The 21396-nt window shown below is 45.6% G+C and overlaps 2 protein-coding genes across 13 annotated transcripts in view; one reads left to right on the forward strand and one right to left on the reverse strand.

Moving 5' to 3' along the window:
* Positions 1-10353, forward strand: part of SRPK2 (SRSF protein kinase 2) — a 150989-nt gene extending 140636 nt beyond the window's left edge. For 4 of the 7 annotated variants that reach the window (XM_065666340.1, XM_065666349.1, XM_065666359.1 and 1 more), the window contains 4 exons: positions 1654-1723; positions 2586-2678; positions 3108-3200; positions 8674-10353. In XM_065666340.1, coding sequence (XP_065522412.1) covers positions 1654-1723; positions 2586-2678; positions 3108-3200; positions 8674-8858 — 441 coding nt within the window. In that variant the 3' untranslated portion in view covers positions 8859-10353. Of the gene's footprint in view, positions 1-1653; positions 1724-2585; positions 2679-2845; positions 3080-3107; positions 3201-8673 lie in introns of those variants that run through there. The other 3 variants (XM_065666372.1, XM_065666366.1, XM_065666381.1) reach the window with 3 other exon arrangements.
* A 1657-nt stretch (positions 10354-12010) lies between these two features.
* KMT2E (lysine methyltransferase 2E (inactive)) overlaps positions 12011-21396 on the reverse strand; it is a 59155-nt gene continuing 49769 nt past the window's right edge. For 4 of the 6 annotated variants that reach the window (XM_065666315.1, XM_065666294.1, XM_065666310.1 and 1 more), the window contains 6 exons: positions 20163-20726; positions 17727-18028; positions 15600-15688; positions 15382-15498; positions 15132-15223; positions 12011-14319 (listed from right to left, as the gene is read on the reverse strand). In XM_065666315.1, the coding sequence (XP_065522387.1) occupies positions 12802-14319; positions 15132-15223; positions 15382-15498; positions 15600-15688; positions 17727-18028; positions 20163-20726 (2682 nt within the window). In that variant the 3' untranslated portion in view covers positions 12011-12801. Of the gene's footprint in view, positions 14320-15131; positions 15224-15381; positions 15499-15599; positions 15689-16538; positions 16946-17726; positions 18029-20162; positions 20727-21396 lie in introns of those variants that run through there. The other 2 variants (XM_065666325.1, XR_010609898.1) reach the window with 2 other exon arrangements.

Consider the following 21396-nt stretch of genomic DNA (forward strand, 5'->3'; position numbering starts at 1 on the left):
TCTCAGGACAATAACAGTATTCTCCATGTTGTGTTTAGAGATCTCCACCAGTGATCTCTTCTGGCTACTTTAAAAATCTCTTCAGTTTAAATACCTGATGGTTTATGAAGTCCTTGAGGTTTTTCTCTTTAAGTGTAAAACGAGAACTCTTGATTTGGAGCTAAGAGTAGAATAATAAAAAATGAATGACTGTTTCTTAGTGATTATAATTAAAGGCCCCATTCAATGTCAACAAGGGGCATTCTTGCTTTCTTGGCTGCTCTGTGTGATTGCAGTGAATTGTTTTGGCTATAGCTCTCTTGGATGACACTGAACTCACAGCTTGAGAAAGCCAAGTGCCCATAAATAGGCTAAATTTGCAGGTGATTTAACAACTCCAGATTAGGAATTGGAACAGAATTTCAGGAGACGAATATTTTGTAATAAAAGTCTTCATGGTGTGAAATCCCATCCTAGGACTGTGCCAGGAAGTTCTACCTGATTTTTGGAATGATTTTCTGGATTGGATGTTTTCCCTGGTCTTGGAGATGGAAAACAGTTTGATGTTTAAACCACCTGGCAAGAATTAGATTCCTGTGACTGCTTGGGGTAATTGGTGATCTAGAGCAGAAAGAATAGTTTAACAAATTAGGCTGGATGATTCCATGTTAGCGCACCAGTATGGGCTCTTACAGTTATTTCAGTACTTTAAGGCTTTTAATAGGCATTACACCCATCAAAAGAAATTCAGTTTTGTCCTCTCCTAACATGGGGTTAGCATCCCATCAAAGCATTGTGAATGGCCTGAAGGGATCTGTCGTCCTGATGTCTAATCTGGATTCCTTCATCAGTGTCAGCCTCTGTGTTTTACCCCAGGATGGCAGTATTTACTTTGATGACTTGGGATTCAATAAAAATACCTTTTAAAAACTGTTATAGATTTAGAGTCATCAAGGAAGCTTACTCTGTTTGCTAAGTACAAGTGATTAATTATAGTTATAAGTGGATTTTATTTGTGATTCAGACTTCATTTCAGTCCCTAGCATGCAATCTGACAGATAATTAACCTTCAGATACAAGTGTAGCTCTTTATTATATATTTAGAAGCACCTCTCTCTCAGCTTCATTGACTTACACATATTTAACACGATCAAGAGACAGCACATCAGTATGTAAAGGTGTGTTTAATGCTGCCTTACACTGATGCCCCCTCCACACCCCCGTACAGCCAATGTGCTCAGAATCATCATCTTCCACAGCCAGATGCTGTTTGCTGCTTCCAGCCACCAGGACCAATTGGAATACTCTCTGGTCAGCTGGTGGAGCCCAGGGGTCTGGGGAGGGACCAGAGGTCCACACTCCTGGTCCATCTCTTTCCTTCATGCTGGTTGAGTGGGGAGAAATGCTGGGGGTTTGGGTGTGCTGCCTGTTTCCCAATCTCCAGCCTCATGTCCCAGTGGGACTTGCTCCAGAGCCTGTGTTCATGCTGTCTTTGCCCTGCAGGAATGATGGTCCCCAGGTAAGTGGCCTCTCCTCAGTGTCTGATCCAGCTGTAGGCCTTGAGCTTTTGAATGTTAATTCCTCTTGGTTCTGAGATAGTTCGGGTGTTCTGCTGACAATTTAAGATTAAAAGCTTTATTTCAAATACCCATAAATATGTCTGTTATGTTATAGGCGTTTGAGCTAGCGACCGGAGATTATTTGTTTGAACCACACTCTGGTGAAGACTATTCCAGGGATGAAGGTATGAATCTCTTGAGATACTATATGGAGATACATATATATATATATATATTCACACTCTTCTAAAATTTCCAGTGAGCTTACGGTGGGGTTAAGTTTTGCATTGTTCAAGGCCAGCTTCAACAGAGCCTTGGGCAACATTGCCTAGTGTGTGAGGCGTCCCTGCCCATGGCGGGGGGGTTGGAACTAGATGATCTTAAGGTCCTTTCCAACCCAAACCATTCTGTGATTCTGTGATTTGAGTGAACTGTTCATACGCATTGCTTTCAGAATATAAATAAATATAAATATGATCTTTTTCTTTTTAGTTTTAAGTTCCATCACTAGCAATGGGTGGGCAAAAACTCCCTTCTGCAGATATTCATCCACTTAACAACTGCCTGAAGGAATTAAACTGCCCTTCTTGTAAGACTGCATATGTGTGGAAACCTGGTTGAGAATAACAACATCTTAGTTTAGAAAAGAGACAACAAATCTGAACCTTATAGTATCTTCTCTTTGTAAGAGTGACACTGGAATAATGTTTACATTGTGTATTTTTATTTGAATTAGGCAATTACTAATTTTTTATTTTAAATCAGAATTAACTCCTGCTTCCATTTGTATACCTGTCCATTTCCATGCTTGTTTGCTTGTAATGCTCTTTGCAGTGGTAATGTGGGCATCATTCATTGTTCCTAAATGCTACTAATGATGCCAGAGCTCTGCTGATCCTGGAAACCTCTGCATGGATTTGCTGCAAACATTGTTGATTTGAAACTATTTCTGGTTTTTTACTAATTCCAGTTTCTTTCCTCTTCTTTTTTATCCCGTCCTTTCCCTGCCCCTTCCACTCCCGTATCCTTTTTTTCTCTCCCTCATAGACCACATAGCACACATCATAGAGCTGCTAGGCAATATCCCAAGGCACTTTGCTCTATCTGGAAAATATTCTCGGGAATTCTTCAATCGCAGAGGTAGTACCTCTTCTTTTTGAAAGGTGCCGTGATGCAGACAGAAGTGGAATTGCTGTTGCTGGTTGTATCGTGCCCAGTGAGGAGCATTTCCTGAAATCACACAAGAAAAACTGCTTTTGGAAAACAAAATATGAAGGAATCTGACAAAATTACTGTTTCTTTTTTAGCTAAACACTGAAAAAGACCATTGCTCCATTTGAAATCGCGCAGCAAAACTTGGCTGAAGCAGCTGATCCTCAGATGTTGCTTTGAGAAGGAAGTTTTGCTGAAAGCATCTTTCCAAATTAGCCCCTGAGCAGTCTGCACGTGTCTTTTTTTACCACGATCAATCTATTTCTGTCTGTGCCGGGCCAGTGTTAGTGTGTGCATGCAATGTACTGATTAAACTGTTGTATGTTTCTGTTTTGCTGGCAATGTTCTCCAATGCAGACCACATAGCATTGATCATTGAACTGCTGGGAAAAATCCCTCGAAAATACGCTATGTTGGGGAAATATTCCAAGGAGTTTTTCACCAAAAAAGGTAACGGTATTTATGCACCACTAATTTAAAGCATAAAACTATCCAAAAGGAGACTGTGTTCATTTATGGGTACTGAAGAAATATATCCGTTTAAATGGAGAGCTCTTACTACAGAAGAATTTTGCTGTAAACTTGGCTTTCTGAAAAAAACCCACGATTTGCAGTATTCATTTCAATATTTCATTTAAAATCCGTTTGGGATGTACTCAAAGTGTGGCTGTTAACACATGTCTGTGTGAATCTGTTGTCCAGTATTCATGTAAGTGTAAGGAATCAAGTGATGCGTAGCTTGTAATGTGATGGAAAATGGTCTGTCTGCTAGTTTTGATCATACGTCATGGCCCAGCAGATGCTACTGATAAGAAACATCAAGGTGGGAACGGAATACCTGGGCAATAGACACAGCTGCATGCAGTCAGTCCTTGCACTCTCATAACCTCCCTGAATAGAGAGCATACAGAGGAGATGGCTGTGCGTGATGGAGAAAGCTGCTCAGTATGCACAGTGCTGTCTCACTCCAGACACTGAATTACTGTAATGCCCGCGTGCCACAGCCATAGGCAAGCACTTGGCTGTGTTTGGTGTCGTATGCAAGTGCAGCCCTTCTAAAATTAACCCCCTTGAATTGCTACAAGGGAGTGACTGATCTGAGCAAACACACTGGGCCTGACCGTCCTTTTGTCTCTTTGTACTTCATCTTTGCGCGGGCTGCTCCTAAAGGCAGGTTTTTGACACGTGAGGCAGTGTGGGGGTGCTTCAAGTGTCTTTTGTCCCCTCAGTGTATGAGGCAGCACTGTGTTGTAAGGACAGACAGGGATGTCAGGAGCGTCCCATCATGTGATGTGGAACATCTGGGGTCGATGGTGAGGGTGCTTTCCTGCTGAGCAGTGCTGGGGCTTCCCTCTCTCCTGTGACTCCATGTAGCTGAGCACACAGTTTGTTGGTAGGGCCAGTGCTGACCAGCTCCATCAGGCATGTGGGGGGCTGAGCTGTAAGAGGTTGGGGTCAGGAGGCAGGAGACAGCCAGTGCTTCATCCCCCCTTGCATGGAGCCACATGTTCTGTGTGGGTATTTCTGGCAAAGCAGGGACATCCACATGCCTGCATTGCCTTAAGGAGGATGTCATGGTGTTAAGTGGAGTGTGAAGAAGGGCAGAACTGATGATCAAGGAGATAGAGCAACTGCCATCTGGGGGAGTCTGAAATGCCTGAGGCTCTTTAGTGTGGAGGGGAGAAGGTTGCTGGAGGGATAATAAAGATTTACAAGTCAGTGGATAAGCTGAAAACAGAGCTGCTGTTTGCTAGCACCCACCATGTGAGAGCTGGGGGACACCCAGTGGAACTCGAACTTAAAACAGGCACTTACCTGCACAGCAGGCAGTCGGAGCCTGGGGGTTGTAGAGAGAGGCTGGATCAGCAGGCTCAAACCAGTCCCGCGTTAACTGGGATTTTCTTCCCTGTGAGGGTGGTGAGGCCCTGGCACAGATTACCTGGAGAAGCTGTGGCTGCCCCATCCCTGGCAGTGTTCAAGGCCAGGCTGGACGGGGCTTGGAGCAACCTGCTCTAGTGGAAGGTGCCCCTGCCTGTGGCAGGCGGTTGGAACCCAATGAGCTTTAAGGTCCCTTCCCACCCAAACCACTCTGGGATTCCATGACATGAACAACCAGGGCTGAAAGGTCTGTAAGGGTATAAAGCAGTAGAAAGGCTGGGCAGGAGGAACCCTCCAGCACCCTGTCAGGGCCTGGTAAACGCTCCTGGTTTGCTCCTGGGTGCCCCTCCTGGGTGCCCATCCTCCCTGCCCTTCCTGTGCCACTGTCAGAGGCAGGTACTGAATCAGAGAGACCCCCCAGCCTGACCCCTCTAAAAGCATACACATCTTGTGTTCCTCATTTTCACTTCCTGCCAGATGGCATTTTCTAATGGTGCCGCAGAACTTTAAAATGACCCAGCAGTTACACAAGAACCACAGTGTTTGTGGCACACAGAAAAGGGAAGTTTGTAATGGGGAGTTTCATGTGCTTCCATGAACATTGTCCACTGCAGAGTGTCCCTGTTGTCCTCTGGGCCCTGATCCATAGTGACATTCCTCAGAGGCACCATCTGCTGTGGCCTGGGGTGGGATGTAAGCTCTTCAAAAAGCCTGGTTCACCCACCACACAAACTGTAAGTGCAGGTTTGGTTTTTCTCGACTGTGGTCTCATCTCTTATGATATTTGCCAGCCCTGCTCCCTGACCTGCGTGAGATGCTGGCCGGGCACTGGCTTTGCCTGTTGGAAGTTGCGACAAGGAAAAGTGCTGCTGGAGGGGAAGGGGAGGGCTCTGCCCCACCTCCCTTGCTTCCATCCATTGTACCATGGGGCCTCAGCAGCAGTTCTTGCGTTAGTTCTCGGGAGCATGTCCTCAAAGTACATAGTAGCAGATTATCTCCCACTGCTGTTTCCCAATCCTTTGAGTCATCCTTTTCTCACTGTTAATAACCCATCCTTCTCTTCCCTGGTGACACATATTAAATTTGTCTTTGACAGATTTCATAGACGAGCTCTGTGTTTTGTATTCTGGTCAGCGCAGAGAGCTTTAAATAGCGCCTTCACCCTCACAGGTCCCTCCGAAACTTCCTCGGCAATTTCCTTCTGACAGCATTCCGTTTTCCAGGAGGTCCTTTGCTGCCTCCACTCTGGCCACAGGGGTTTTACAGTTCTGAGAGCTCCATTGTCCTCTCTGGATATTTCCTGTGTGCTTCAGTATCAAAAGTAAAGGGAGAGCTTTTGTTGGGAAGTCCTCCCTTGCTGTTACAGTTCTAGCATTTCTTTGACAATTCACACTGATGCCCTGATTGCTGATGGTGGCAGACCGATGGGATTGTGCTTCCCATTCCTCTCTTAAATATCAGAACTGCCTTGCTGTCCTCAGGGCTTTGAGCAACCTGGAGGGGTCCCTGCCCATGGCAGGAGGAGTTGGAACTGGGTGATCTGAAGGTCCCTTCCAACCCAAACCATTCTGTGGTTCTGTGAAACCTCATGAACCAAATGAGAACTTGTGTTGTCAGACACCTCCATTTCCTGTGCTGCTCTCCAGCGCCTCAGGGTGGAAATGAGATGAACCCACCACGTTAAAACAAGCTGAGTTTCTCATCCACCTCAGTTGTATAAATTGCCTTTTACTCACCCTGCTTTGATTCCATGGTCATCATCATGATACCTATTGAAAGCTGAAGCACTAGTTTAGTTCTTGTCCCCCACAAAGATAATTTTTACTGCATCTTATCTTCTGCAATCCTTACGGAATTTCTTGAGGAAAATTCCAGCCCATAGCGCTAAAATGGTTTGTTCCTCAGCAGAAAACCACAACAGAACATCGTACTGCCCAGGATGCGCTGGTATTAGCTTGGGTTTAGTTTGAGTACTTCAGCATGCACAAAATGAGGAGTATTCAGACAGTATGAACTTGCTTCAACGGCGACACCAGGAGCCTCTTCTTGCAGTCTCACTTTATACAACCTGAGAGGAGGGAAAAGGTGCCTAAAACGATGTAATTTGAGTACAGAAGTGAAGACAGTGCTGCATGGAAACACAGACACTCTCCCAGAGCCAGTCTGGTTTGGCAAATGATTATGACAGCCCTTGCAATGAATGCTGCCAGCTGGGGAAGCTCTGGACACAGCTGCACTTACTCGTTTTTAGCCATTTTTTGCTTGCAGTCAAGAACAAGTGTCATGGTTTAACCCCCACTGGCAACTGAGTCACTCCCTTCTATCACTTCTTGTAATAGCTGAGTTTGTGCATGTTTGTGAGCTGGTTTTCTGCTTGTTCTTGTTAGTGGTCACCAGTGCGCACCTCTGGAAACCTTGGAACGGGTCAGGTTTTCAGCAGCTGATTTCAGAGCTGCACAAAGGTTTGTGGAGGGCTGAAAGTGAGCCTGGAAATGATCGCACTTCTCCAGGATGTGCTGTCCTTTCCCTTCATTCATACCGTAGGACTGTGGGCCCAAACCAGAGCCTGGTTTGGTTTGACTGGTGGGTACTGGTGGGACATGCTGGCACAGACATAACCCGGCAGGATACCCCTGCTGCTGTCACTGCTCCTGTCTCAGCACCCCTCCTGCCTGCACAGTGGAAGGAGGACAGGCCCAGCCGTGGGCAGCACCTGGACTCCGGTGCCAGCAGGTCTCTTGTCTTCCTCCTGCAAGTGATGGAGTGTTTGCACACTCGCTGGTTTGGGGTCTGTATGATGGCATCTGGAGAGCTGCTCTGGCACCTGGCCTAGAACCTTCTACTGTGGCCGGAGGCAGCAGGATTGTGTCCTCCTGGACCTGGAGTGGTTTCCATCTGTTGCATTCAGATGCTCAGTTGCTTGGAACAGTCTGAGGACGCGGTTTTCTCCTGCCCTGAACTTCTGTAGCCACAGGGATGTACAGAAACAGACCTGAGAGCTGATGTCTGATGGCATTTTATGGGCAGTAGATCAGAGCCAGGGACAACCAGCAAGTTGCCAAACCAAGCCACACTTATAACAGCATGGCCCGTGTGCCCCGTGTCCGCTGGTGTGGTGGGCTTGTGAAGCTATGGAAGAGTCGCGTTCAGCGTCCAGCATGGGGTGAGAACGCGTCGCCCTCCTTGCAGCTCAGGGGCCATCCCAGAATAACCGCAGGGGTCTCTGTGGATCGTCACGTGGAGACCATCTGGCTCAGATGTGTGTCTGGGAAAAGGGGGTGGCAGTGGAGGTGCAGGGAGCAGCCGGAAGGGTCTCTCTTCCCTGTTGTGCCGGATGTCCTGTGGATAGACCTGGATAATACTGCTGGTTTGAATGGCAGAAGGGCTCTTGCCTCCCTCGTTCTGGTCCCCAACACGCTGCCAGATTGGCCGAGTGCCCCCTCCTTGATGGAGCTCAGATCCTGCAGCTGCTGTTGGCTGTGGGTCGGAGGAGCCGTGGGGAGCAGCAGGTGCTTCCTGCTTAGGAAGGATTCAGACCAGGCCTCCTGGGGGTTTGTCTGGGACATGGAGCAGTCTCCAAGTGCCAGACTCTGGGCTGGGCTTGGCTGGGAGTGAAGCGCTGCTCTGGTGCCTCATCCAGCCTGTGGTGCGGAGACCTCCTTGTTGGGATGGGGGCAGTTTGTGTAACGTTGGGGTTTGTTGGCTGGTTAAGAAGGAGAAGCCTTTGGTGTTCTTCGCCCATGATGCGAGCACACAGGAGCGAGTGAATGAGTGTTTTTGTGCATGGGAGAGACAGTGCGAAACCCCAGAAGTGATGTGTACCGGGTGTCACAGCGTTCGCTGTAGGTCGATTCTTGGTTTTGGCGTTGGATGTGCTCTGCTCCTTTGAGGACCTCAGCAAGCTGGCAGCGTACCACCTTTCCCAAACGGCTCTCAGCCTGGCCAAGGCGCTGCGAGTGCAGAGCGAGAGAAAGAGGACACAGGGATTAGTCGCTCACAGGGCTAAGGGGGCATTTGTCTAACGCAGTAACGTTTCTGTTTGCAGGAGAGCTCCGACACATTACCAAGCTGAAACCTTGGAGTCTCTTCGATGTGCTTGTGGAGAAGTACGGTTGGCCTCATGAAGACGCTGCACAGTTTACAGATTTCCTGATCCCCATGCTAGAAATGGTCCCGGAGAAGCGCGCTTCGGCTGGAGAATGCCTTCGGCATCCGTGGCTGAATTCTTAGCAGAGTCTCCCAGCTGTAAAATAAAAGCCAGCAAGCACTTCCCAATGCATTGGACCTAAGCGGTGACTGTCACCAGTTCTTTAGCAGGATCACACGTGAGCTGGCTTCAATCCTCAGACCTTTATTTTGCTTGAGGTACTGTTTGACATTTTGCTTTTGTGCACTGTGTTCTTGGGGAAGGGTGGTCTTTCTGTCTTCAGCTAGTAGTTTACTCACCCACTTTCTTCAGAAAACACTTACCGTGTCTTTAAGCATTGTTTCTTGTGTTGTGTGGCATTCATATGTCAGATTTTGGAACAAAGGAAACTCCCCCCCACGTGTTTTGGCAAGTTTTGTAACTATTTATGAAAAAGAAAAAAGAAAAAAAATATTTTAGCTGATGCATATTATATAATTTACAAGTGTAAGAAATTTATCAAGGCGGAACCGAGTTACGGCGAGGAATTGTACAATTTTATCTGCTGGCAAAGGGATGTCATCCTTGTATTATAGTGTATGTAAATGCACCCTGTAAATGTTTATTTCCATTTAAATATGGGACCGGGGACTCAATTTCAGAGTAAAGCGACTTAAGTTTTAGAGAGCTTTCTAGCAAACCAATTGCATGTAGTGGACTTCAAACTGCTTTAAGGAATTGTGCAAACTTTCTATTCTGTAGCAGTTCCCATTCATTGGATTTCCAACCAAGTGGCTCTGGTTTACAGGATTCCATTCCCCAAACGGCACTTTAAAGGAAGGCTGGACTTCTTTCTAATACAGTATGCATTGTCATTTAGCACTCCCTTTTAGAACTTTTGCCTATTTTAAGTGCTTTTAAGAAAAGGAAACTAGCGATTTCCCTTCCAATGTGATTGATAGTGAAGACATGGTACCATATGGTGTTGCCTTTTTATAAGCACTGTAAGTTGTACTATACCTTAAGGGAAAAAAAGCATCCAATAATTAAAAGTAGAGCATGAGAACCACGCTGTGTAAAATTACTGATCTTTTATAATAAAAGTGTGTGCTTGGTATCAGGTGAGGAAGGATAGAGCTGCCAGTATTTACAGTGCAGTGGGCAAAGTAGTCCAAGAAGCGAGATCATGCTCATTCCATTCACAGCTTTACATGTTTCTAAACCAAATTGCACTAGCTTTGTTCTCTGCCACGAGCAGACGTACGATGAGGACCCGTTGTAAGTTGCACGCAACAATTACGTGTTTCCTAGGACACAAAAAGGCTGCATAGGCTGAAGTTCACAGGCAGTACAGGTCTTGGAATGTACAGGGAGGAGGAGGTGTAGTTTGGCCTCTTCCTAGAAGTCGGTGGGATGAATGTAAGGTGACTCCTGACCTTCATGTAACTACGGTGCCACTTTTCTCTTGACTTTGTCCATATGAAACTTATTCACATGCCTTTGCAATAACTAGATTGTGAGAAGATCGCCCCATGCTGTAACAATAACCCGTTGTTTGAGGTGCTTGCAGTTGTCTAATTAAAGTGTTTTGTTTTTTCAGCCCGTGTGCTGGTCATTGGACTCTTTGCCCTTTGCCATGACTCCAACCGTGCCTTTGCCCGAGGTCCGTGCTGGGGGGTGGGCAGGGACTGGGGAACCCTGGCCAAAGTGAAAAGCAGCTTTTTGTGGTAACTTCCATGCCACCTAGTGCACATCAGAGCATCGAAGGGGTGATGCAGCACGGGGCGGGGGGGCTGTTTGAGCAGTTGCCAGGTGAAACGTGACCAGACCGAGAGGGTTTCGTACAAGGTGTTTAACCGTGATAAACAAGTGAAGGATCACCCATGCCTGGTAGCCCGGGGCAGCCACCGCTCCAGAAGGAAGCTGCACTGGTTGAGGAGAAACCCATCCATGTGCTGAGGCCCTGCCTGCAGTTGGGGTTCACCCTGCACAGGAACAGCTGCAAGGATGAGTGACACTGGTGAGGATGGTGGATGCCACAATGGACTCCAGAGCTAGAGGTGAAAGTGCTGTTGAGCTCCACACCCAGCCCAGCCTCTGGTAGCTGCAACTAACGAGAAGCTGGTTCTTGAACATGTAGACCTCGAATGGTGCAGCAGGTCCAGTGCAAGCTCAGCGAGGTGAGTAACTGACTACATCGTGCTGCTGCCCATCGCATGGCCAGGGTGATGGCAGCAGAGCTCAGGGGGCCTGGGGTAGCACCAGTGCTGTTGTGCCCAGTGCATCTGCTCCTCCTGGTGCGCTGAGACTTCCCCACGTACAGTGCGTACCTCGCGCTCTCCGAGATGATGTGCTGACCAGCGTCAAGGAGGGAGGGAAGGGGGGCAGGACAATCGGGTTTGCTGTTGGGCTGTGACTCAGATTTTGTCACATGGGTGTTGGAGCAGCGGTGCAGGTGGGCTGGGCGCTGCTGCTGCTGGCCTAATCTTGCTTTGCTTCATGTCAGTGCAAACCCGAGTGTGCTCTATCCATCCAGGGTGGTTTGCGTGGCTGGTAGATGGTCAGGGCAGTGTTTGCTGCGTACTGTTCTTACTAATCAATTACTGAACTATGTTGAGGCCAGTTAGAATTTAAAGTAGCCTGATTTTTCCTAGCTGTTAAAGTGATGTGTCTGTCCCCACCCTGCGGTGAGCAGGCATGGCCGCATCCTGCCCGATTTCAGATTTTCCTGCACGCCACTGCCATGCTCTGGTTCTGAGGTGAAGCCGTCCAGTGCAGGCCAGGTTAGGTGAGCCAGGACTGACAGCAGCCACTTCCAAGACACAAGGACACTGTCACACCCCAATGCCAGTAACTGCATTAGTAAGTGCAACAGCCGTAGCTGAGCTGCTGCTATGCAGCAGGGCCTGAGGATCCACTACAGGCAGAGTCCAGGGCTGTGCTAGAGCGTGCAGATGGGGCTGGGACCTGCAGCCAAGCTCAGAGTACCACCACATCATGTATACAGCACAGGGGTGCTGGTGCAGCAGTACTTTGTGTGACACGCCACCACCCCCAGAGAAGCCTGTTGGTAACCAGGACAAGACCCTGCCTAGAGTGATGTTTCCTCAGCGCAGGAAACCCCTGTCCTGTGGCTGGTTCCACATCTGTCTGGCACAGGGTTAAACCCACAGCTGGAACCAGGGCAGGGGAGGAGCCTGTTGAGGAGCAGGGGTGGCCCTTCCCTGCAGACACAGCACCCTTGCAGGCCAAGTAGTTAAAACTGACATAACTGTGATTTATTAACATGAATTAAAATGCCCAACCAGTGCTGCAATGTGACAGTATATTAAAAAAAATTAAAGATCATATACTGTACTACTTCCACAAAGATCACACTTTTTTTTTTTTTTTTGCAAAAAAGAGACTTATTATATACAATACTATATCAAATGAAAGCAGCTTTAAGCCATTTTACAAGCCGGAGAAATACAGTATTTACAGCACTCGTCAGGGACATTAGAAACAGTCTATACATTAAATTACAGTTTCTGCAAATAACTGATGAAACAAAAAGCCATGTCCACACCAAAACTAGAAAAATCTGTATTGCCTTGTTTCCTAGCGCTATGCACACAGAGAACTGCTGACAGAAGAAAATGGGGGGGGGGGGGGGGAAGGTTGTTAGTGCCATCACTGAGCCTGTGTACTTATTTAATTACATATGTATAAAAGTAATATAGAAAACATTCACTAAATGAATTTAACTGCAACAATAAAACTTTTAAAGATTATGCAGCATCAAACCTACTGCCCGAAAAAACAGCTGGAATGTCCACTTACAAAATCAAAAGAAATACCTAATACTGGCTTATAACAGCACGTCTTCCGGAATTGTAAAAAGCAAAAAATGGAAAGAATACAACGCAGGAGGAGCACTGGTGTTCGCGTTTATACAAAGTCTCATGTACAAGCTTTAAAAAGTACCTTGGGCAGGTACAGAGGAAATATACACAGTGTTATCTTACACAACATTGTAAAAATGTTTAGGCTGGGGAAGCTGGTTCGTCAGTGCCACCCTGACCCATGGTAGTTGTTCTGGAAGGTGGGTGGCACCTGTGCTCTGTGGATGGGGAGCTGGCCGGGCAGGGGCGAGGCCTGCTGCTGCCCCTGCACGTGGGGGAGCGGCACGGCCCCGGGGTGCGCACAGAACCCCGAGGCAGTGGCCGTGGCAATACTGTTTGGTCCTTGAGGTTGGATGTGGGGACCCTGCCCAGGGAGCGGGCAGTGCGGTCCCGTTCCAGCAGGCTGATGTTGAGGTCCAGGTCCTAACGTCGTGTGATGCGGGGCTGGCGAGGAATAGGAGGACACACTTGTGTGAGCAGTGGAAGGGAAATGGGGGGGTCCTTGGTGGGGCGGGTGGTGTAACCCTTGTGCTGCTGATGGTGGGTGATGCCCCGAGCCCATAACGCTGGAGGGGGGTGGGGGTGGGGGGGGTGGTGCAGAGTTTACAACATGCTGGTGTTGTGCTTGCAAACCTTGGTGTCCAGCTGGGGGGTGGGGAGGTTGATGGTGGGGGAGAGGACCTGGGGGCGGAGGCGGCGGTGGCAAATGGTGACCAGCAGCCTGAGAATGGATGTGTGATCCAGGAGCTACGGCCATGGCGTGCACTGGACCGACGACATGTGCTACAGAGTGCTGCTGATGAGTACTTTGCTGCTGTACAAGGTGAGGTCCTGGAGCAGGGGGTGGTGGAGGAGGAGGTGGAGCAGCAGACGCCGATGCCTGGTGATGAATACTGGGGTTCTGAGAGGGCAGGAAGTGCCCTGCAGTTACATGGTGTCCTGGCACCGTCTGCTGACCCGCAGCGCCAGGAAGTGCTTGGTTTGGTCCAGATGAGAAGACAGTCTGCTGGGGTAGGCTGCCCTTCAGCTGACTGTAGCTCTGAAAGTTTCCAGAGGGCTGCTGGCTTTGATAGTAAGTAGAAGAAGGAGGTGGGGGGGGCGGTGGAGGGGGAGCACTGCTGTTCAAACTTTGTTGGTTGAACTGGCTGTAAGAAGCTGAAGATTGTCCTGAAGTTGTCTGAGTGAAGAGGGGAGGGGCGCTTGCCTGCTGTTGGCTGCTGGGCTGAAGGGTCGGGGCTGCCGGGTAGAAGTTGCGGTGCGTTTCCCTCTGTGGCGTTCCCACCTGAGGTGACTGTGGGTGGTGAGGTCTGTATGGAGATCCCAGCTGCTGCGAGTGGGGCTTTGGTGACAGGTAACCGTGCTGCCCAGGCGCGTGCGGGGTTGAGGGCTTGGGGGGATTCTCTACGTGGGGCGAAGGCGGGCAGTGCAGCTTCAAAGGTGCGGAAGGCAACTTCTGTGAATGGGAGAGTTGCTCAGCAGAACTGCGTGGATGCGGTTGAGATGGATGGGTTTTTGAAAGTGCCTGGACGTTGTTTGTCGGCTGTTTTTGCTGCCCCTCGGATTTGGGGTGATTGGCACATTCGGCCTCAGGGGCACTAGCTGCAGGTTCCCAGTGCGAATCCAGCTTTGTGGGTGTTTTTCCAAGAGACTGTGTTGAAACTACAGGACTCGGTGATGAGGGCTGGAAGGGAAAGAGCATCAGTCAGTGCAGAACATTCAAAATACTTAGCTCTCTGTGCTCAGAATATTGTTCTCTCCCCCTGATGGTGAAAAAGAGATATATGCTTGGTATAAGAAAAACAGTGACAACAGAAACCTTAAACTTAGCAAGACACTACATTTAGGAAGTATGCATCATTCATCCAAGTCAAAGGAATAGCAAGTGGATTTTAAGCAGGAACAGAAGTTCAGCCCATCTGGGCAAAGTAAGAAGCTGTTATTTATTTAAAGTTTTAGACTGCTGAGTCTGAAAGAAGTAATTCCAGGTAAGACCATTTACAAGAATAAAGCCACTTCTGGAGTGACAGAACATCTTAAAATTGGCATGCTGCAAGCAAAGACACTAAACACGACAACCTGAATTACTTCAGTTAATACTGCACAGGCAGCACAGCAGCTACCCAACACCTTCTGCATCTCAGTGCTGAACTGCCATGGCAAGAGCGAGCTCCTGTAAAGGTACAAAGTACATAGCGGTGTTTGGTGTTGTTGAACAGTGCTGACTGACTGCCAGTTCCTCAGTGAGGACACTGAATCCATGGACATTATCTCTGCTGTGTTTCCAGGATGAAGAATCCATGTAAGTGTAGCTACTGAAAGAACAGGACATAAATCAGCTAGCTAGCATGTACCCCCAAAACTGCACAGCAGGGTTACGTATGTACTTGTTCTCTAAGTAGTAAAACACTACTACATTTCTTTTAAGGTAAATCAGATATGTACATCTTCACCTGCACATTACACACTGCATGTACCTCACACCCTGTGCATTACCTTGCTTGCTTTTGACGGACTCTTGCAAGTCCTCTGTGAAGTATCTGGGGACGGACATTCAGAAGGAGGCTCTGGATTTTCAGGATCGGGTTCTACAGACATAAAGCAGAAAGAAATGTAAATGTGGGAAAATCAATTGTCTTGCAAAGATCGCTAAGCACTTTATATCTGACTTTAAAAGAGCTATTAAAGTTGTTGTAAGAGACTATTCAATATGGCAAGTGTCATACAAGGTCATCTGCTTACTGACCTTCCATAAATTCAGTGAAAGGGACCTTACGCTGCAACTGGGAAATGAGATTTGAATGAGATGAAGGTGGAGACTGAACATGAGACGGTGAGCATGGGCTACAAGGTGATTCTCCCCCTACAGATGAAGCAGACCCAAACGTAACATTAGAATGAGTATGGACTACCAGAGGGGAACTGGTTAGATTTATCTGCCTTCAACATGATTCATCTGCTCACCACTGTCCTTGTCTTTCCTATGGTCACTGAGAAGCAAAGCTCTCTGGTAACTTCGTTCTCTCACTTGTTCCACAGAGGTTGATGCAGTCCTGGAAGAGAGAAGCAGTTTAAATTTAAGAGGCTGTGCTCCCACAGACCAAATTTAGGACAGTGTATATGCAAATACTGGGCCAGAAGAAATTTACAGTGTTTAGGAGCCAAGTAACTGGTTGTACATAAGGAATGCGATTTGTTAAGTATTTCATAACTGTATTCTCCCACTACAAACATAACTGATTTCCTGCAACCCCGTTACATTACAAGAACTGACACTTCCCAGAACTGACAATTCCCCTTAATATGGAAACAGCAGCTGTAGACCTGGGGGTGGTGGTGGTGGGTATCTTTTTCTAAGCAGCTGAAAAGTCAAAACCTACAATAATAATAATTCAAAAAATAAAAGGTTGCAGATACTGCTTCGTAGTCTCAGTTTTTAGAAAACTCTTTTCTTCCTACACTGAAAATGTTATTATTTTTCTTTAATAATTTCCTCTTTAATAGTGGTTCCACCCTTGCAAGTACTGCACAACCTCAAATGTTTCTCTGTTTAAGCTTCTACACTTAACTTGCCAGACAGTGGGTATGAAGTGACAGTCACATCTTCTTTCTTATAATCAATTATGTCTGACAAGTCATGCCATGATCAAGAAGAACATGAACAACAGCACTCTACAAAACTAAGTTTTTCTTTCAGGCAAGAACATACAGCATTACTCTCCAATAGCTGCTGTACTAAAATAAATACTGGTGCTGTTGTCTGTAGGATTACTGCAAAAACTTACTAATAAATTCTTCCTTGTTGAGCCTGTTTCCACATTCTTTGCTTAAAATATAGTACCCTAGTTTCTGCATGGGGAACTTACAGTCCCTTTTCAGTGAAGCTCTGAAGACTGCACTTACGTTCTCCCTTCAATTGGCTCTATAACATCCTTCTAGTCTGGAATAGCTGGAGCCTCTGAGCAGAGGGACGTTCAACTTCTCAGCCCATGTTCACCCCAACACTGTCAGGCTTCTCTACCGCATGAAGAAGATCTGCAGGGTTTATTTTGTGCTAGTAACATTTTGGAGACAGCGCCACCACAGTTGACCTTCTACCTTAAGGCTACCAAAAACGCAGTGGAGAATGTTGTGCAACACTTGTACAGACTGAAGTCATTCCATCTCATCCTCCTTCACACACTATCTCTGCCCAGGATTTTTGGTGGCTGGAGTATCTGGCATGGCATCCAACAGAGCATATGGTCTGCACACAGGGGAACCATTTAATGATGATAAACAACGATGCAAGTATCACCAGCGCTCTTTACCTGAGCAGAAGGAACTGTTAGGCAGACTGCATGCAGCCCTACACATTGCACTTAAGTAATGGCAAACACCACAAATACATTCCAACCAGATCACCAAAAAACAGGCTCCTAAAGTCTTCCAGAGGCTTTTGCTAATCAATACAGATTATACTCCTGTTCCACCCACCTTCCCTACAGTACTTCTGGAAAGGTTTTGAGATTTCAGATGAAAAACCTTCTCTTCAGCCCACAGAAAAAGCACTGGAGATACAGTAACATGTGCAGAGCCAAGGCCATGCTGAAAATCCAACTCCAATCTCTTCACAGGCAGCACAGCATCCTTCCCATCCTATTGCTACACTTTCCTCCACACACTGTAGCAAGCACACAGCCCAACCTGTGCAATGGTGGAGGGAGCACACCTAAATACCCATCCCATCAAAGTATAGGTTGACACCTGTACTTTGTCTATGCAATTTTATACCCTACAGAACTAGGCAACTTGCCTTGCTCAAACCAATTTCTATTTTACTCTTAGGAAGTAAAAAAGCAAAGCATAATGAAAGTGAAGTAAGTTAACCAGTATGTTATGGGCAATGTTTCCCATCTTCTAATGAGTATGACATATCTTCTCTATTTCTGAGAATAAAGAGAGAAGACACCTCTTTACTAATGTGGAAGGGCTTCCAAACAGTAATCTCTATCTGTACCTGTATCAATGAAAACTAGGTTTCAAATAGAAATGACTTAGAATTAAGTAAGCAGTTCTTCAGCACTTCAGTGCTATAGTGCTGTGGCTTACCACTGAACTTCTGGTTCATTCTTCTCACTGGCAGATGATTCCTTAATTGTACTGTTGTTGCCAGTGTCTTCTGGAGCTGCGTTAGAAGCAGTAGTTGGCAGTGGTACTGGCAGGTTTGCAGCACTATCAGTCTGCTCCCCATTTTCACCACTGTTGTTATACCCATCATTAGCACCATTGTTACTACTTAGATTTCCTGCAGCAGCAGCATGAGGAGATACAGTAACCAGAGGGAAGTTCTCTGTCTTTGAGCCACTTTTTCTAGCTTCTCGTTGTCTCTTACGGTATTCTAGTAAGGATACCTAAGGAGAGAACGAAACAAAATAATATTAGAAGGGAAGCTCACTTGTTTCCTTTCTCATGGTTTTGATTAAATGTATTATTTCTGTAACATACAACATTTACTTGGTTCTAAAGAAAACAACAGACTGTTGAAGATGTTGCATCACAACTGCAGTGCACTTACAGAGTACTGAGCTACTAACGGCTCTAAGGACAACGTAAAAAAAGATAAATGCTTCTGGCAAGAAAAGAAGTGTGCATTCTGCCTCAGGGAAGTGGCAGCAGATGATGCAGGTTAGCCAGGACTTTGCTGCTGAAGTTGTACTGTTGGTTGAAGCTACAAGAGACTTCACAGTTTTTCCTGGAACTAGAGCATTACCAAGAGTATGCTGACACAGTAAAGCTGATTTTAAGAGATGTCACATCCTGCTCTCAGTCTGACTCCCTCATATGAAAAACCCGCTACACTTCTGCTTCATTCTGCTATATGCAAAGGGTTCTCTCATCCCTGCATACATTTTTAACATACAGAACTCTCAACTTAAGCTTTCATTCTTATGTTGAATTTCTGTCTTTACTGCACTCTAAAAGAGACTTCTGAAGAACATACGCTAAATTCCAAGTAAAGTTTCTTATGAAAAACAACTGACACATGAAAGAAAAGTGGCTTCTTGTTTATATGTATGTATATATAAAAATCACTACACAGAAGCTTCCACAGAATAAGAACCAGTTTAACAGTAAATTACTGTGAGAAAAATAAACTTTCAAGTGCTTTTACTATGTACCTACAGGATTTGATGCAGAAAGCTGCAAGTAGTGTTGTACTTCATTCAGTAAGTTAGTAGCAGAAATGACATTTCTACTACTGTCAAAATGTCTAAATGACATTTCGCTAGTTTGGTAGAAATGACATTTAATGCCTTCAAATCCTTCCTTCTGGTTATCAACATCCTACTCTGAACCATCCAAGAAAACAACAAATTGAAGTGCAATAATGAAAAGAAGTTCATATTTTACTGGGCTAGTCCTCAGTAAGAGCAGACATCCGTTTCTACAAGGAAAACCACCACAGCATCCTGCTTTGTTTGCTTTCAAACACATCTGTCTATTAGAACTCATCTATATGTCAGGGTAAGAACAGTTACAAATATTTGGTTTTTCACAGAAAAAGGTAGAACTGATCTTGCTTTCAAAAAATTTGTATGATTTCCACATCCTATACTTGGGATCCCTTGAAAGATACTTCTTAAAGACAGCTTAAGAATGGATGAAACCTGTCATGTGGGCACTATGTACAAGACCATATTGAAATGGATGAACTTGTACAATGGTGAGAGAAAAATAGACGAGCAAATGCCCACAGAAATGTTGAAATATAGAAAAAACGTTTAACAACTGCGTAAGGACATTTGTGTCTTACCTGATCCTAGGAAAAGGCTTCTATTATTCTCCTACAAAAATACTGAACAAGACACCTCATCCCCCCTTTTACACTGTGAAAGATGCCTTGTTTCCTTGTCCTTGGAAAGCCTAAACCCCATTCTTTCAGGGGCGCAGACAGATCTTCCCTGGTTATTTCTTCAAACTGAGCCTTTTAGACAGTGAGTGTCAGGGGGCAGCCACACCATTCTGTGTTTGGGGGATTACTGTAGCATCAGCTCTTAGCAGTAACACCCTGGAAGAATCCTTGTCAGCAAGAAAAAGGGGGCAGAGGGTTACTGAAGCACTAAGTGCTTCTGGGATTTGAAAATAAATTAGTTTAACTTTCAAAGAAGCATATGAACTTACAGAAATTTCAGCTTGTTAATGACTCTACAATGGTAGTATGTATTCTGTATAACAGATTATATAATACTTAGTGTCATATTCAACCCTTTCAAACCTGAGAAGTAATTCTTTATTCAACAATTCATGTAAGGCTTATGAAATAAAAGTGAATTTGTACCTATTACTTAGAAAAAAAACATTTACTAGTGGGTGTATGCAGCTTTACTTTTTGCTGTTCATTACTGCCCCTGAATAATGTCTACTACATTGTAGTACCTAAAGATCAGCCATCAGCTGGATTTTACTATATTATGGTTCTTCCTGTTATACAAGTATCATTAGCAGACTATGTGAGAGAGAACAAATGATTCTTAAAATTATAACCTTTTTCTTCTGTGGAGGATTCTGGGGTGTGCAATTTCCATCCATCAAGCTGTCGCTATTGACAGTCCTTCCAAAGCCAGATGCAATTCCATCTTCTGAAGTACAAAAAACAGATGCTTCCATGAACATGCCTCTAGCATCGTCTTGAATCAGGCACTTTGACTCACTTATTCTGAATCCACCTCCTACCTCCAACTGATGTGAAGGGGTCAAGTCCCGCAAATTAGAATTCATTGAGAAATTTACACCTGTCCTGTCGGGACTTTTTACCCAGGAAGAATAAATTGTTCCCCGCCCACAATGAGCAGTTTCTAGTTGGCTGTTTGAATCAGTCCTATCATGCGGGGGGGCTTCCAGGTTTTTATGCAGTACACTTTGCTCAATTACTTCGAGTCCCAGCTGGAGGTCTGACACAGATTCCATTTCTCCAGTGCACTGCCGTGTGACATCAGTCCTATTCCTTGGACTGGAATATCCAATAGTCTTGATTTCTTGCAGGCCCATTTCTGTCAGGTTGGAGGTTCGGAAAGAATTCAGCGCTAGAATTGATGCTCTATCATAGCCCTGCGTGAAGAAAAAGCATGTCAACTAGTTTTCCACACCTGAAAAAAACCTGCAGTTATTCTGACATTCAGTTGTGCCTTTAAGCGGGATTAAAGGTGTTCCAGTACCACGAATTTATCTAAACAGTTCTACAGCCACTTATTTCTACAATTGCCGTGTATCAGGTAAAAACATTTTAAAAATCCAAGCCAAAATAAACTTTAAATGCCAGGTTTTATTTATGTAATAGGCAGAGAGGAAGGGGAGAAGCTTCAAGAGGAACAAGTCCCTGACCAGGAAGTTACAAAGCACTTGTTTCAATTCAGCATAAATAGGATCCTCTGCATCAAAATATGTATTTCAAGAACCAGGGGGGAGCTTTTCTGAAACAATATAAAACCCAGTATACTGTAGAAAAGATAAAATATAAATCTTAAATTACAGAAACGTCTTCTGTACTTCTTAAAACTTAACCATGAAAACCCCAGCACAGATCCATGGCTGGAAGCAGCTTTTCTAAACCAGTATGGTTTGTCATGAATCCTTTTAGAGTTGTTTGTATTATAAAATGAAAGTTCCTAAGTAAAACCCTTCTTCTGAACCAGATAAACATCAAAATATTCAATTACAATAGTTTACACGATTGTTAAATTCAGTCAATATTCAGTTCATTCAACAGCTGTGATTGTAT

The sequence above is a fragment of the Lathamus discolor genome, chromosome 1 (genome assembly GCF_037157495.1).
Source record: "Lathamus discolor isolate bLatDis1 chromosome 1, bLatDis1.hap1, whole genome shotgun sequence".
NCBI lineage: Eukaryota > Metazoa > Chordata > Aves > Psittaciformes > Psittacidae > Lathamus > Lathamus discolor.